The following is a 15,647-nucleotide window of genomic DNA, read 5'->3' as shown; positions in this document are numbered from 1 at the left end:
TTCCCAACCTAAATAATGGAAAGTGCGAATTGCAACAACGCGCTAGTTTCGTCCCCTTCCTTGTGGGCGGGGCTACGCAGTGCACAGTCGCCGCCGCTCCGTTTCCAAGCAGTGAGGTGGATAATGAAAGCTGTTTTCAGCTTCTCTTGTTACACTTTCACAGACTGAATTTGCTACAAGACACATATTTTAGCTGCACAACACCTAACTGAGTCGCTAGGCGTAGGTTTAGAATGCCTTTTGAAGACTTTGAAGGTAGTGCTGTGTCTTCTTGAGCTTCTCCAGACATCAGAGAGATCTGCAGAACCTAGATGTTTGGACATGGCCGTCCCCATAGCCGTGTTGGACTGCGACCTTCTGCTACACGGCCGCGGCCACAAGACCCTGGACCGCTTCGACATCCACACGGTCTCCGATGACTTCCTGTTGACCACCTTTGGCTTCCCGAGGGACTTCATCTACTTCTTGGTGGACCTGCTCGGGGACTCGCTGTCCCGCCGCACCCAGAGGTCCAGAGCCATAAGCCCCAGTGTGCAGATCTTGGCCGCCCTGGGCTTCTACACCTCCGGCTCCTTCCAGACCCGCATGGGCGACGCCATCGGCATCTCTCAGGCTTCCATGAGCCGCTGCGTGACCAACGTGACCAATGCCCTGGTGGAGAAGGCCTCCAGCTTCATCGGCTTTGCCCGGGACAACTCCACCAAAAACCAGTCCAAGGAGGACTTCTACAGGGTGGCTGGGATGCCTGATGTCCTTGGGGTCGTGGACTGTGCTCACATTGCCATTAAGGCACCCAACGCTGAAGACCTGTCCTACATCAACAAGAAAGGGTTCCACTCCATAAACTGCCAGCTTGTGTGTGACTCCAGGGGTCTTCTGCTGAGTGCCGAAACCCACTGGCCTGGAAGCCTGTCGGATGGCGAGGTGTTCAAACAGTCATCCGTGAGGAGCTTCTTTGAAGAGCAGGAGAACCATGAAGGATGGCTCCTAGGCAAGCGTTCATCTTTGGTCTGTAGTTGATACCAGGAATGGTATTTTTTTCTCCTTTATCTTTCGTTGGCATAACAGTATTGTGTTCTGCAGGTGACCGCCTCTACCCTCTGAAGAAGTGGCTGATGACGCCTCTGCAGTACCCAGAAACCCCTGCTGACTTCCGTTACAACATGGCGCATGCTGCCACCCATGAGATCGTGGACCGCACGTTCCGAGCCATCCAGACCCGCTTCCGCTGCCTAGATGGTTCCAAGGGCTACCTGCAGTACTCTCCGGAGAAGTGTGCTCGCATCATACTAGCCTGCTGCGTCCTTCACAATGTGTCGCTGCAGTCAGGACTGGACGCGTGGACCTTCGAGAGGACGGAGACCCCGGATCAATCGGAGGAGGGCTGCGAGCAGGTGGACGCCCCTGATTCGGAGGCTTTCCGCATGCGCCAGGAGCTCATCAGCAATCACTTCAGCTAGGTGCCAAAGCTTTCCCCTCACCACCCAACCAACAGAACCTTGCGAGCTCATGGCAGCCATCCTAGCACATGGGATCATGGGACCTTGGCTTTGGTTATTGCCATGGTTTTGGGTACCTTTAATGATTCCTCCACTTTACGCAACATGAGACAGGAGACCTTTCCTTTTGGGGTTTGACTTTATCTGTTTGTGTTTACTGTATCCAGAAGTGATCGTTATACCAGAACACTTTATATATGTTTGAATATACAGTGTGTGACTGACTAGCGGTCCAAAGCATGTGTACAGAGTTGGACTTTTCTTTATGAAGTATGATTTTATGGAAAGAAACTGATGCCTGAATGGTGTTAATGTATTAATAAATAGGGTAAAGATTTCAATACTGGAGTGGATATCTTAATCTACATATGAAAATTAGTCATTCCTCAAGTGGCTATAATTACAGTATAAAGTTAAACTGCCAGCTTGATATTTTCCAGCTGTTTCTCCCAACAATGTTTTGTTCAAATTTGTATACTATATTTATTCCGAAGCAGATTTGTTTTTTTTTTTTTTTTTTTTTTTAAAGGCTCCTGCTCTTTGGTTTGTTGTTGGGCTTCATTTTGAGTTTGTGACCAAACATCGGTTTGTTTGCTAGAATTTTTGTCCAGCATGCACGGGCTTGCTGTCGTTTCACACTTTTATATTAATGGATTGTAAGATAGTACATAGGAGCTCCTAATGGGTGTGTTCGCTTAAGCAAGTTAGAGGTTCAAGACAATGAGAGGGCAGCAGGTGCCATACTAAGATTTATTGCCTTGCAGCTAAGACCCAAGTTCTGATCACACTCTTGCTGTAGTACCCTTGAGCAAGATACCTACTCCAAGCTTCCAGAGTATAAATTACCCAGCTGTATAAATGTGTAAATAATTCCAAGTTACTTAGTATAAGCCTAACACTAAGTTGCTTTGGAGAAAGGCATTAGCTAAATGAATAAAAGGTATAGACATATGAGGATGTGTAAATGTACACACAGCATCATCACAGCCTCATATAAGTGGTCAATTACTGAAAGTCAGGCTTACACCTGTTTTACACGAAAAGCCCAAGTAAATACAAACTTGAGCACTCTTACTATGTTTGTTTGTAAGAGTGGGACTTCTGCTATTCAGAAACTCCTGAGGTTCTCTGTGGTAAATTGAATAAATCCCACAGTACTTCAGAAAGACTTAAGGTTCAGTACTGCAACAAACTAACATGGTCTTGGTCACTGAAGATCTGTTTTCCAATCTTTACACGTACCATGGATATGCCATAAATGCAACTTGTATCAAAATGTGAACAAAAACTTTATATGTCGTAAGAAGACGTGCCGACACAATCACGTGGGTTGCTGGGGGGGTTATTCAACGGTGGGAGGATCAGCAGACAAAAGGATAGGGGGAAAGGGAGGCACAGGGAACTGGTGTCTCGCGAGGGTGCTCGGGATGAAGGGCCGTGATCGGGGTTGCGTGCAGGCTCGTGCTCTCGCTCTCTCTGACATCTTGGGGTCGTCTCCAGCGTCAGCTCTTCACTTGCTCTCTCTCACCGGTCGAACCGGGGGAAGAAGTAGAGGCCTTGATTAGGTTCAGCTGCTGCTGTTCCGTCCCAGGCGCCGCCCCCCCCCCCCCTTCAGACCACCCCGGCGTGCTACAGTCGTGCATCCAAAGCGTTTGATTTATAGTAAATATTTTACATCTAGTCATTTTATGTGGCATGGAAAAGTTGTAAGTAAAAAGAAAATATTGAGTCATCAAAAATTACAAAACATGCTTGGGAGTAAAAATGTGTACATAGTCCTTTCATATCAGTTTGTCTTTCATCCAGGACCAGCAACCCATACCTTGAAATGCAGAAAACTACATAAAGCATAAACAGCATTAATATGTGACCAGAAGCACTGCCAAATGTGGGTGGAAATGAAGAATTGTTATGGGTCTGATTTTGTCCTTTTATTTAGCAAAATGGTAAAATAAATAAATACAAATTGATCAAAGGCTCCTAAAGTCCACTTCATCCACCATCCTCTAAAGTATCTGCTAAACACTGCATACAAATAACATTTCAGAAGAGGCTCAAATACCAGAGGGAGGTAAAGAAACTGCACTTCCGTAACAATGTCAGGCAAATGAAAAAGGAGATCGGTAACAAAATTCAAAGTCAAAAAATAAACATACAACTCCTTTTTTAAATTCATTATGTAAAAATACAAACAGTTCCTACAAGAGAATACACAGATTTGTGTAATAAACAATTTACACATAGTTCAGCACATCAACTGTATCTCTGCTTCTTTTCTTGAGCTACAATGCATCTGTTTTTGTGTTTTACACAGTGGAAGAGTTTTTTTTTTTTTTGTCCTTTTTATCCCCTTTGCTGCGCGTACACATAAGACAACAGGTAAAGTAAAAAGCTGCAAGAATGTGTTCAACAGTCACAAGGATCTGATGATGAAACAATGCTAGAAGGCCACAGTTGACACAACACATGAGAAAATAAGAGATATGCCAATAATAGCACATAATGCTATGATGAGGCAGGAAAAAAGATTAAAAAAAATTCTTACATTGTGTAAAGTTCTTAGTCATGCTGATTTTTGGGTTGATGATTAAAGTTTGATTAGAAAAATACCATCGGTTCTTCTGGAGTGTCAGTTTTAGTTTGGTGTTTTACAGCCAATAGAAGAGTATAGAAGGCACTAGAACATTCTAGAACGCATCAGATCATAAAAGATACTGGAATATTCAGTGCCTGGAACCCGGTGCTAGAATTCACCAATATTTTCTCATTTCAAGAATGTGCTTTTTTTTTTTTTTTTTTTTTAACTGACATATAGAACAAATTAATGCCAAAAGTATGATTAATCTAACAGAACGGAATAAAAAATACAAAAGTTACATTGTGTTATGGATATGCATCAGCTCCTGATTAGAATCCTGATTGTTCTAAATCATTGTTCCATTGTGCTCTGCACCACATTTGGCAATGGCTGACACGTACATGCTGCCAAACACTCAGATACGGCAAGATGTGTGCGTATTGCAGCCGGTGTTATGAAATGGCGAGGATAACCGAGACGGGTTCCACTTCCTCTCAATCCTGGATTAACTCAGATGCTAAGTAAAAATTTAGTGTCTTGAAAAAAATAAGTCAGCCGGTCTGTATTATGGAACAAAAATGCATATAAGAAGGTTTTTGAGTAGCAGAATGCACAATGAGAGATATCTTTGGGTACACCAGAGTTTTAGACTGAATGCTTGGATGTGTAGAAGTTTTTTTTGTTTTTAATGTGCTGCAGACCTAGCCCCTCCCTCTGCCTCCCCCATCACACAGATTTCATATGGCACAGAAAAAGCAGGATGATGGGTTTTTTCTTTTTGCTAAAGAATTTCTACAATGGTCACGTAATTTGAATAACTGATGCATTTCTTGCATTGCACATATTCATTAATTACAATTTTCAGCATTACAAGTTTTTGTACGTGCCACCAAAATCTGTATTTTTTACGCCATTTGAAAGTGGTCTTGGCAAACAGTTGTTTGCTTTTACTTGTAAAACATCTGGAAAATATTAAGCATTTTAAAAGATTAATGTCCTTTAAAAAAATAAAATTGCACAAAATGAAAAACATGTTGCTGAAATAAAAAGAATGTAAAAGTATTAAGATTTCCAGCTGGGAGGTTCTGCAATTCCATTCAAACTGCTTCATTTGAAATAAAAACTAATACTAAGGAATTTAGCTAAATTAAAACATAGGATGGAACATTTACATGACTCCTTGGTGCAAGTTCTCAGTAGTTGTATTTTAAAAATGCTGTGCTTGACTTTTCAAATCAACTGGTTTTCCATTTCCAATTACTTATGGTTTTTAACACCCTAGTCAGAGGCGAGATGCTTCATTAAATACTCCAGTAACACTACACTCAAATATCGACTAATCGACAGCTCACATACACAAACCCATACAAACCTTTCCCCCTTGTAGTAGATGCCATGTGCCTAAGTACACAAAATTACTTTAACTCTGTGCAACAAGTGTATTATTGGTAGATATACATGTCAAGAATGAACCAAATCTCTACAAGTTACTCCTGACACAGACAACAGAATATGTCCCACGATACTTTAAAACACTAAATTTGTTAAAGACGATAACTTGTTTCTTAAGGCAAATGCTGTACAGTTTTGTTTTCTGAAGCCCCCCCCTCAGAACCACTAAAGTCCAGACACAAGTTACAGACTCGCACCACTAGGCCGATGAGAAACGTCCCACTTTACGTACTTGCCATTTTTATTTATTTAAAATATTTTAAGAATCTCCACTTGTGCTTTCTCCATCTGCTCTAATAAACATACTTGGTAAGTTTAGTGGGACAAGGGCAAAATGGTGCAAGTCATACAGACAAACTCTTACTTGCCACTGATGATAATGAATTGCATGTACAAAACTGCAGTAGAGCCACAGCAAAATGGGAAAAACATGGTTAAAAACATTTTAACTTGACTGTCTCAACATTTAGTACAGAAATACACTAGCAACTTACAACTTAAAATGTGCAACTTAAAATGTACCACAGGGTGGCGCAGTTTTGTTCAGTAGACCCACATCTGTCAAAATTTAAAAATACAAACCTATAGCTGAGGAAATGAGCAAAAATATGTTCACTTGGGTTTTTGCCAAAAGTATTGAAAGTGAACGCAGACAGACAGACTATACCTAACATTCTGTTCTTCTGCAACTGACTTAATTCAACCTGGACTATTCCCGATTCCTGATGACCATTCAGTACATTCAATACTCATTCAGACATTATTGTAAGAGTGCTTTCAATGTGCTCATCTCATCCAAATGAAGTATTGCAGGTTCTTGTGACACCAACCCTTCCGTGCCTCTCAATTTAACTGAATTAATATACTGTTTATAGTATTTTTAACGTTCACTGTATATCATTTGTCTTACAGATTTGATTGAGCCATTGAACAATGAGGTTTGCATTCCAGTTCTAACACTTTATCATAGGTATGTGTTATATGGGCATTAAAAGTAGACATACACAATATGCAAGATATCAACAACAGATCCACACGATCACTCCACTAGGTCTCTGCACATGACAATGGCAAGATGAGATGATTCACAGGGCCACCACCAGACCACATATGCACTCTGAAGGGTGGGCAAAGCTGATGTCAGCTAAACCCAATCATGTTGACTCATGTATCTGCTTGCACTTAAGGCAAACAGTACATCCTCACATCACAAGTAACATAGAAATTAAACTACTCTTTTGTAAATTACTCTTTTGTAAATGATCATAGCTAATCTGGTTACAGTGTAATTCATGTCATCTCCATCTAGTACTTTGCAGGGTCAGTGATGATCACTCAGACCTTGAAACTAATGTTCCGAAACTAAGTAAAGGTCACCAACAGTCCATTTCCTTAATATTTCAAAAGGCATTCATGGTCAGTCAACTTTTGTAATATTCAAGGTTTCTGCAAAACCTGTGCAAAACAAAAATTTGAAAGATTAAAAAATTAAATGACAGCTTTCCCTTTACTGTGTAGGCTAAATGAAAATATTGGTAAAAATCTTAAAAAAGTAAAAATGACTTTAATTTGATACTCCTTGCAATTAATTGTGCTTTAATATCCAGGTTCCTTTTTCAATTCTCCTGGGCTACAAGTAATTGTTACACTCTTTACCCTGTGTCTTGCAGACACATTTTTTAGTATGAGCAAGGTGCAAAAACAAAGCTTGTTTTACCCATTTGCTGAAATCACACTTTTGTAAAATTCTCTTGATCAGATATAAATAAAATACCTCCCTGCTGGATTTTGATATGATAGCATTTGGCAGTTTAGAATTCAACACATCCACATATCCTAAAGTTTAAAAAAAGAAAATTTTAAAGAAACTATTCCAACTATTACACCTTTTATTAGAAATGATTGTTTTATGAAACAGAAAAGCACTTTTAAATGTTCTTTTTTTCTGAACATGAGGAAGACCTGAATTTTTTTTTTTTTTTTCTCTTTTTAAATATAAGAATACTCCCCGGAAACAAGGTATGTTTTGAGATTGCATGTTTGCAGCCAGGAGTCTGATACACCGGCTTAGGAAACACTCCTGTACGTCACACTGACAAGTTTCTCAAAGGTCTGACCTCCTTGGTGGCCATGCTGCCCTGCCACTGTCACTGGCCTTACAGCAGGTGGCAGTGTTTGTGGCCATTTTTTGTGAAAGAAGGTTCCAGGAAGGAGGGTGGTGATTTGATGAATGCTCTTGTATTTTCAACCCAAGTCCAAATGCAACAATGCTCATGGTCACAGAGATGCACGACAGCCTCCCACAAAAAAGACAAGACTTGTACTGTGGACAAAATACTGCACTTTCCCCCACACTCCCAATAGACCTGTTCCTGGTTTCTGTGCTGTCCTTTTGGTTTAAGTTTCATACCCATCCATGCTGGAGACACACCAGCAGGGTCTCATGGCAAACACACAGTCTTTGGACATCTTCAGACCCCGCTGCCCTGGATTCGGAGACTGAGACAACCTAAGAAAAAATCCCCACAAGAGAGGCTCAGGGCGAGTGTTGCAGGCACACACTGGCGGGATGTTTTAAATTATTATTATTATTATTATTATTATTATTATTATTATTATTATTATCGGCCTTGTTATTGTGACTTCTCTACCATTGGTTGGCATGATGCTGGTACTGTCTACTTCTGTCTCCTCCAGGTCTCGAGGCTGGCATTCTGGATGCTGATCTTTTGTTGACACACTCCAACAATACACAACAATGACTAAATATATATATATAGATATATATATATAGATATATATAATTTCATATATAATTATATATTGATTGGCAACTGGTGGCACCTTTCAGGGTGCAAGTGTGCACTTGCTCTCTTTATAGTCCTAGTTTTCGTCTCTCTCACCCACAAAGTGAAAACTATTTTTCACTGTCTGAACTGCTTTTGGGAGGTGGCACAGGAGACTTGCTGGACTCCGAGGTCTTGCTGTCACTTCCATCACTGCCACTGTTGTTTCTGAGGTCCTCTCCTTCTCCCTGTTCCTCTTCTGGTTGCTGTGTACTGTTGGCTGGGCTGTTGAGAGTACCGTTGCCTGCACAGTTTGCTCCTCCGTTCACCATCCCGGGAGAGGCTGCTGTGTCTGGGCACTGCGCAAGGCTCGTGTTTTGGATGAGCTGCACCAAGTTCTTCACTTTCTCCAGTGAAGCCTGCATCTCCTTCTGCTGGGCCAGGACTGAGTTCTTTGTCTCCATGCATTTCTAAAAGAGCACAAAACAATTAACATGGACTTCACTTGTGCTTTCATTCTACCTATCCTAATTTTGGTTCTGGATCTACCAGCAAACCCCTATTCTCCATATTTGATCTCCTACTAGATGGTAAAATCTGTGACCTCCTGCCCTCACACAGACCCACCACCTGCTCCCTTGATCACATTCCTGCACCTCTCATCCAGGGCATTTCCCCATAAGTTATTTGTTTAATCTCTCTTATAACTGCCCACTTTGCTTTGGTTGCTTCCCATCAACCTTGAAAACTCTCCGTATCTCACCACTGTCAAAGAAATGCTCTCTGGACCAAATTCAATTCAGAATTACATGCCAGTCTCTCTCTCCCTTTTCCAAATCCAATTATTTGCATTCCTTGCCTAGAATGAGGTCCATTACGCCTATCAGTCTGGATTCAAAGTAGACCATTCCACAGATGGAGTTGTCCTCGCAGCGCGAGACTCTTTCCGGTTGGCAAAAGCAGCTTCTCTTTCCTCAGTCCTCACTCTCCTCAACCTGTTTGTACCATGGGACACTGTCAACCACCACATTCTACTTTCCTCTCTTGGACAGCTTAGTGTCAAAGGAACATGACAAATGTTCTAACTCCTACCTATCAGGTAGATCCTACCAGGTGGTCTGGCATGTCTCCCTGTCTTCTCCTCAGCTGATATTCTGCAGGTCTCAGCGTTGGCCCCATTCTCTTCTCTGTCTATACCTCCTCCCTTAGCTTTCATTGACTCTCACATATTCTCCTATTACTGACGTGCCAAAGATACCGAGCTACAATCAGCATCTACAACTTAATCTTTTAAAGAGGAGGGGGGGGAACCAAATCAACCTCCCAGCTGGTCCATCCACCTGTCACTAACACTATAAACTCTACAACTCTATAAAAACTTAATATAAGTAATAATCATGATAATAATCATACTGTATTAATCTCTGTGGGGAAATCTACTCAGGGTGACACAGCAACGGTACCAAATGCATGTCTTTGGACTATGGGACAAAATCAGAGTACCTCACGGTCACAGAGAGTCACAACAGCTTAATTAATGTAAGGTAAAAATCTTGGCCATAGCTCTTTTCAGCAGTAAATAAAAATACTCTTTGAGACTATTTACCATACCTAAAAAAGTATGTTGGGCTAAAAACTAATTTGAAATCACAAAATATTTTTCCCCCCACAAACCCGTTTATTGACATTTTTTATTGAAATATCCCTGAAATACACGTAGCATGTCATCTTGTTATTGATCACCAATAACCAGAAATGAGCTATAAATATGGAAGTGAGTTGAATGAAGACAATCCTGTACTGCTATTGTGTTTCTATTCTGAGAATTTCACTGCCAAATAATAGTTGGATGTGGAGACAAATCTGACATTCACTCAGCAACACAGATTTTTTTGAAAATAGAACAGTGAAGGGAACACAAAAATAAACTCATCTTCAAAAATCTCTAACTCAAACACATGAAGACAAGAATCCAGTGACCAATAGATGATCTGTGACTCAATGACTTAAAGAATTTTATTCAAAAATGAATCGTTAGAACAACACTATTTTCATTGTTGTGTTGCAGATGGAACATGTAGATGTGTGCTGCAGGTGCTGGTGGGAAAGGGCTGCACTCACTGTGATGGAGCTACTGAGCTGCTTGACACGCTGTTCCAACCGTTCCCTCTCCTCCTTTAGCTCTATGCTCCACTTTACTAATTTCTGCTTCTCCTCCTCTTTTGCTGCATTAGAACAAGAACATGCTCATCAAAAAAAAAAATCAGACAGACTGGAAAGCACAAATTCTGTCCTGGTTGGAACTGACTGCAAGTACAGCTGCCTTCTTTAAAACAGAAGGTCTACCTTCTTTATATGCAATGTAGGAATGCACAATAGCCAGCGTTCCTGGCCATGGAATTGCTTCTTCTTTCTTCAGTATCTGAAGATAAACACAGAAACAGATCAGTGTCAATCTCTTATTGTTTGAAAGAATGATGGGAAAGAACCTGCTCTTGACTGCAGCATTACTGCAGAGCTCTGAGCCTCCCCCAAGTCATGGGGCACTCAGCTAGGGCTGGAATGAACAACTAAGAAACCAGACATGGAAGAGTGAGATGAGCCTCATGAACAAAAAAGACCCAGGCAGACACTTACAAAGCAGGGAACAGTCTTAAGCCACAGCCAACATCCTCCACACATCCACAAAAAGGAAGCAGCCAGAGAGCTTATTATTATATGCTTTTGTCTCTACACCTGTAAACCTCTTCCTACACGCCTGACTTCCTCCTGCTGACCAGCACTGAAACCTCATTGTTACTCTGTCAATAGAGCTACTGGGTTCAGCCACTGGGCTCGGCTGCAAGACTCAGCGGGCAGAACTAAGGACGTCCCGTCTTCAGGATGCAAGCTGTTTACCTGGTCTTGGCATTTGGGACAGATCCACATGCCTCTGGGAATGGCTTTGAGAGGGGGTTCCAGGCAATCCAGGTGGTAGACACGAGAGCACGTGTCACACATGAGCAACTGGCCACTGCGTCTGCACACAGTGCAGAAATCCTCATGGATGTCTCCCTGTCGAGAAGAATGGCACCAATCAGTATCGCTTCTGCTCTAGTCTGCTCCAATCAGACTTGGGAGTGGCAGCACTAGGCTCAAAGAGGTGCCGTTTTTACTGAGACAAGGCTCATCCAGACGGAGACTAACTTTTCCAACTATCCCTTGAAAAAAATTTTATTTCTGAGCTCACTCACTAACTTGTGAAGAAGCTGTTGGACAAATACCATAATCTACACAATTCACAGGTTCGTGACACATGCCAATGGATCACCATACCGGAGATTACGCATAAAAATGTATTTCAGAGTGCTACTTAAACCCAATAAAGCACCAGGGGAGGACATCATCAGTAGCTCCAGTGCCCAGGACTACCCATTTTCGATGCAGGACAAATAAACAAAATCTAGCAACACAAAGGCTGGAGTACTGGAATTTTTTTAAGTTTTTTAAAAATAAAAAAACCATGACATCTGAAGAAAGCCAACACTAATCTACCATAAACTGATAATAAATCTAAGATAATTTCAACTGGTTCTCCTTTTGCTACATGGGAGTTGCACATACAATCAGCACACATCAAACCTTCTACAACCATATCATCACCAGCCAAGTCACTGACTGATTACAACTGTACTGAAAGCAGCTATCTTATATTTAAAAAGGAAAAAGAAACAGCTGTCAGCAATTTCAGTTATAAAAACAGATTGGGACAGAATAATTTAATAAAGTTAAATCTGCAAGTCTGCCAAGCTCTTACACTATTCTCCATGACTTACCAGTTCGTCTCCAAATCAGCAGTACTGTTCTTAACTCTACCGCTTAAAGTAGTTTCTAACATGCTTGGTTTCACCAACATCCAAAAATCACGTGCTAAATAATGAGCTGATGGCAACCCTGCACCAATTTAACAAATCAGTTAGCAAAGCTGACAACTAGAATTTGTTACTGGGAACATTTTTTCTGGACAAATATAATTTAAAAATTAGGTGCAATCACAGGTGCAATGTCTTTTTTTTATATGCGTATAAGTGACTGAGCTATGTTTCTGCTCGCTTCTCCTTTAGTACTTCTCTTTTCAGCAACTGAAGCTAATTCTTTACTAGCTGTCTGTAGTACAAAACGGACTGTCTAATTTTCGTCACTTGAATAAGTTGTTCTTACAATACCTTTCAGTTACCATATACAATTAGTCTGACTTAACAGTTCAAAAGCTCACTTTAGAATTATGTCTAGGTAAGACATAATGCCACATCTATTTTACACCAACCATAAACTGTCATTTTTGTGGTTAAAATGCACTGATGTCATTATGCAATTACTATGGAATTTTGCAATATGTAATCTTTAACATCAATATGCAGTTATTTAATGTTACAAAAGTTATCTTACAGGAAGTTGTGTACAGATGCACTTTACTAGACAGCCACTACAAACTAGAACATCAGTTTCTTTTGCCAAAATAAAAAAAAAAAAAAAATTTACATTATTGTAGTAGTGTTCCCAGATGGCACTAGTTTGCGAAAAGTAATCTGTAACAGAATCTTTTCCCCCCATTCTTCTATTTTCATTGCATATACAACATTCAGTGAAAGCCAAAAATTCACAACAACGATATTTTACAACTACTACTTTACCCTTAAACAAGTAGTCTAACTTCACCCAACTGAATTTTCTTTTAATTTATACTACTCCAAGTTCAGTTTTAACAGAATACACAAACATTGTTTTAGTCTCTTTACACAAATGCATGAACACACAGGAAATACAATAAAATGGATAACCAAAAGTACAACTACCAGATTTGGAAAGATCATACCTGAAAGGACTAACACAGACATGTGCAAAGTACACACCAAAACAACAACACCCTAACTGAAAGGAAGGGGGAAAGACTGTTCACTTTGTAAGAGGGATGACTCAATTGACACATAAAAGGACAAAAATAATGAAGAATGAAAGCAGCCACATGAGCGCATCTGGAAGCCCCCCATTATTGTGCCTAATGTCTCTGTGGGAGTCAGGCTATCACTAACTGAGGGAAGGGGCGGGCCAGCCTCAGGTCTTTTTCTGGGAACGCCTGGGAAGCTGGAGGAAGTTGTTGAGAGAAATGCCTCCATTATCCTCATTAGAGAAGAGTGTCCTACAACAGCTACTTACATCCCCTGGGCTGGGGCTTAGCAGGGGGAGGGTGGCTTGGGGGTGAACGGGGAAGTGAAAGCCCCCCATCTTGGCTTTGTCTGGGGCCGGGGAGGCGGCATGGCTGCTGGAGGGGGAGGTTGGGGCATGGCAGCCCAGCTCTGCAACATTGCTGTATTTTGGAGGGCGACCTGAATGGAATGAGACACACAAGAAAAAAAAAGGGGGGGGAAAACATTTGTCCAACATACCTTTGACAAGTGGTCCTCATTGGCTAGCATGGAAAGGAGGAGCAGAGAGCAGTAAGTGGAAAGGATCAAGGTTACACACTAACAGCATGCAGTACATCCAAGAAACGAGCAAAGCTGACAGCCCACTGCAAAGCACTTGGTCCTTGTTCTTTCCATGCATTTTCATTTTCAAACTGTAACAAAGTCAAAACGTGATGAATTAGTCATTAATCCGAAGTCCAGTATGTCTATGGTTAAAAGTACCCAAATATTCCTGATTGAAGCCCGTCACTGAAGCAAGCCTCTTTTAATACAAATGGAAGTGCCCCTAAAACAAAATAACTCTCTCACAGTTAAGCACATGTCCCGCAGACTACTGGAGACATAACAGCTAGAAAACAGTTGGGCGTGATGAGAGCCAGCCAGATGACTTAGCCAGATGAGCGGCCACCAGTCTGGAGAGCAAGTTAGTTGACAGCCTGCCTTGGAGATGGAATAAAAGTGAAAGGAGTTTACGATCAAAATACATATATCTTCATTTTAGCTCCCAGTTACTGCACAGTGAAGTAGAAGGGAAACAGTGTAACCAAAGGTGGCAACGTGGGGCCATGTAATGACTCCCAGGAACATTCAAGATACACCGAAGGAAAAGCACAAGTGTCTGTCGATCTGCTCATAAATGCGTGTGCACAAAATACATACCCTGGATTAGAATGTAAAAGTCCCTTACTTATTGAAAACAAAACATTTCAGCTTTACAGGATGTTGCCGTAACTTGAGTACCCACACTGACCTCTCTTTCTGGTGCCTTGGTGAAGAGGAGTATTTAGGTAGGTCACTGCACTTTTCTTGCGCTGCACAGAACAACAAGTCTCATGAGTGTAAAACAGACAACCATTTATACAGTCATGTTTCAAACAGGAACTTTATGGGGACATCAAGCAACCCAGCATATTAGTGATATATCTGAGAAAATGGAAAGTCAAGTGCAGATGTTAGACGTGTACAGAGAAACTGTCAAAAAGCATGATGAAGGCTTCAACTTAGCAACAAGTATCAAAGTGTTCACCCCTTAAAGCCTTTGCTAAAGATCTTTTTCTTCCACTTAGTTTTATGAGAATTAACTCCTGTTGTAAGACTACAGCTCTGTGTGGCCCACTGAGGTAGTAACAGTGAACTTACTAAAAGATACTGAAAATCAGGCAAATACACACACACACACACACACACACACACACACACACACTTTCAGAACCGCTTGTCCCATACAGGGTCACAGGGAACCGGAGCCTACCCAGCAACACAGGGCGTAAGGCCGGAGGGGGAGGGGACACACTCAGGACGGGACGCCAGTCCGTCACAAGGCATCCCAAGCGGGACTCGAACCCCAGAGCAGGACTGTGGTCCAACCCACTGCGCCACCGCACCCCTGCATCAGGCAAATATTTACACTAAATTTATTTTGTAGTCACCTTGAGTATTTCCTCCACTGCAATTTTGCTTCATTAAAAGACAATGCATTAATTTGTTTCGATAACTTCTATCGCTGCAGCTCACACCTTTTCTGCACTTAATATTTGTTTCTGTGGTAGGCAAGGGGGGGCACAGTGGTGCAGCGGGTTTGGCTGGGTCTTGCTCTCTGGCGGGTCTGGGATTCGAGTCCCGCTTGGGGTGCCTTGTGACGGACTGGCGTCCCGTCCTCAGTGTGTCCCCTCCCCCTCGTGCCCTGTGTTGCCGGGTTAGGCTCCAGCTTGCCGCAACCCTGCTCGGGACAAGCGATTTCAGCGTGCATGCGTGGCAATCTGAAAGTGAAGAGGATGATAAATACAAATGTTCTACAGAAATTCCGTAAAAGTTGGCTTGGAAATGTAATGTCCACAACTGGCTGGAGCAGCCGTGGAGGTGCTTGTGACAGTATCATCATTAA

At 41.7% G+C, this 15,647-nt stretch overlaps 2 protein-coding genes across 4 annotated transcripts in view; one reads left to right on the top strand and one right to left on the bottom strand.

Moving 5' to 3' along the window:
* The first annotated feature begins 77 nt into the window (after positions 1-77).
* Positions 78-1,943, top strand: harbi1 (harbinger transposase derived 1). The gene is made up of 2 exons (XM_018763463.1): positions 78-991; positions 1,084-1,943. The coding sequence occupies exons 1-2, from the start codon at positions 322-324 to the stop codon at positions 1,458-1,460; spliced, it is 1,047 nt and encodes a 348-aa protein (XP_018618979.1). The 5' UTR covers positions 78-321; the 3' UTR covers positions 1,461-1,943.
* Positions 1,944-6,381: 4,438 nt separating this feature from the next.
* Positions 6,382-15,647, bottom strand: part of LOC108941168 (PHD finger protein 21A-like) — a 43,922-nt gene continuing 34,656 nt past the window's right edge. For all 3 annotated transcript variants that reach the window (XM_018763779.2, XM_018763780.2, XM_018763781.2), the window contains 6 exons: positions 14,514-14,574; positions 13,512-13,681; positions 11,214-11,369; positions 10,662-10,737; positions 10,437-10,540; positions 6,382-8,785 (listed from right to left, as the gene is read on the bottom strand). In XM_018763779.2, coding sequence (XP_018619295.1) covers positions 8,447-8,785; positions 10,437-10,540; positions 10,662-10,737; positions 11,214-11,369; positions 13,512-13,681; positions 14,514-14,574 — 906 coding nt within the window. In that variant the 3' untranslated portion in view covers positions 6,382-8,446. The remainder of the gene's footprint in view (positions 8,786-10,436; positions 10,541-10,661; positions 10,738-11,213; positions 11,370-13,511; positions 13,682-14,513; positions 14,575-15,647) is intronic.

Source organism: Scleropages formosus, chromosome 11 (genome assembly GCF_900964775.1).
Source record: "Scleropages formosus chromosome 11, fSclFor1.1, whole genome shotgun sequence".
Classification (NCBI taxonomy): domain Eukaryota; kingdom Metazoa; phylum Chordata; class Actinopteri; order Osteoglossiformes; family Osteoglossidae; genus Scleropages; species Scleropages formosus.
The sequence above is the reverse complement of the archived record's forward strand: the minus strand, read 5'-3'. Positions and strand labels throughout refer to the sequence as shown.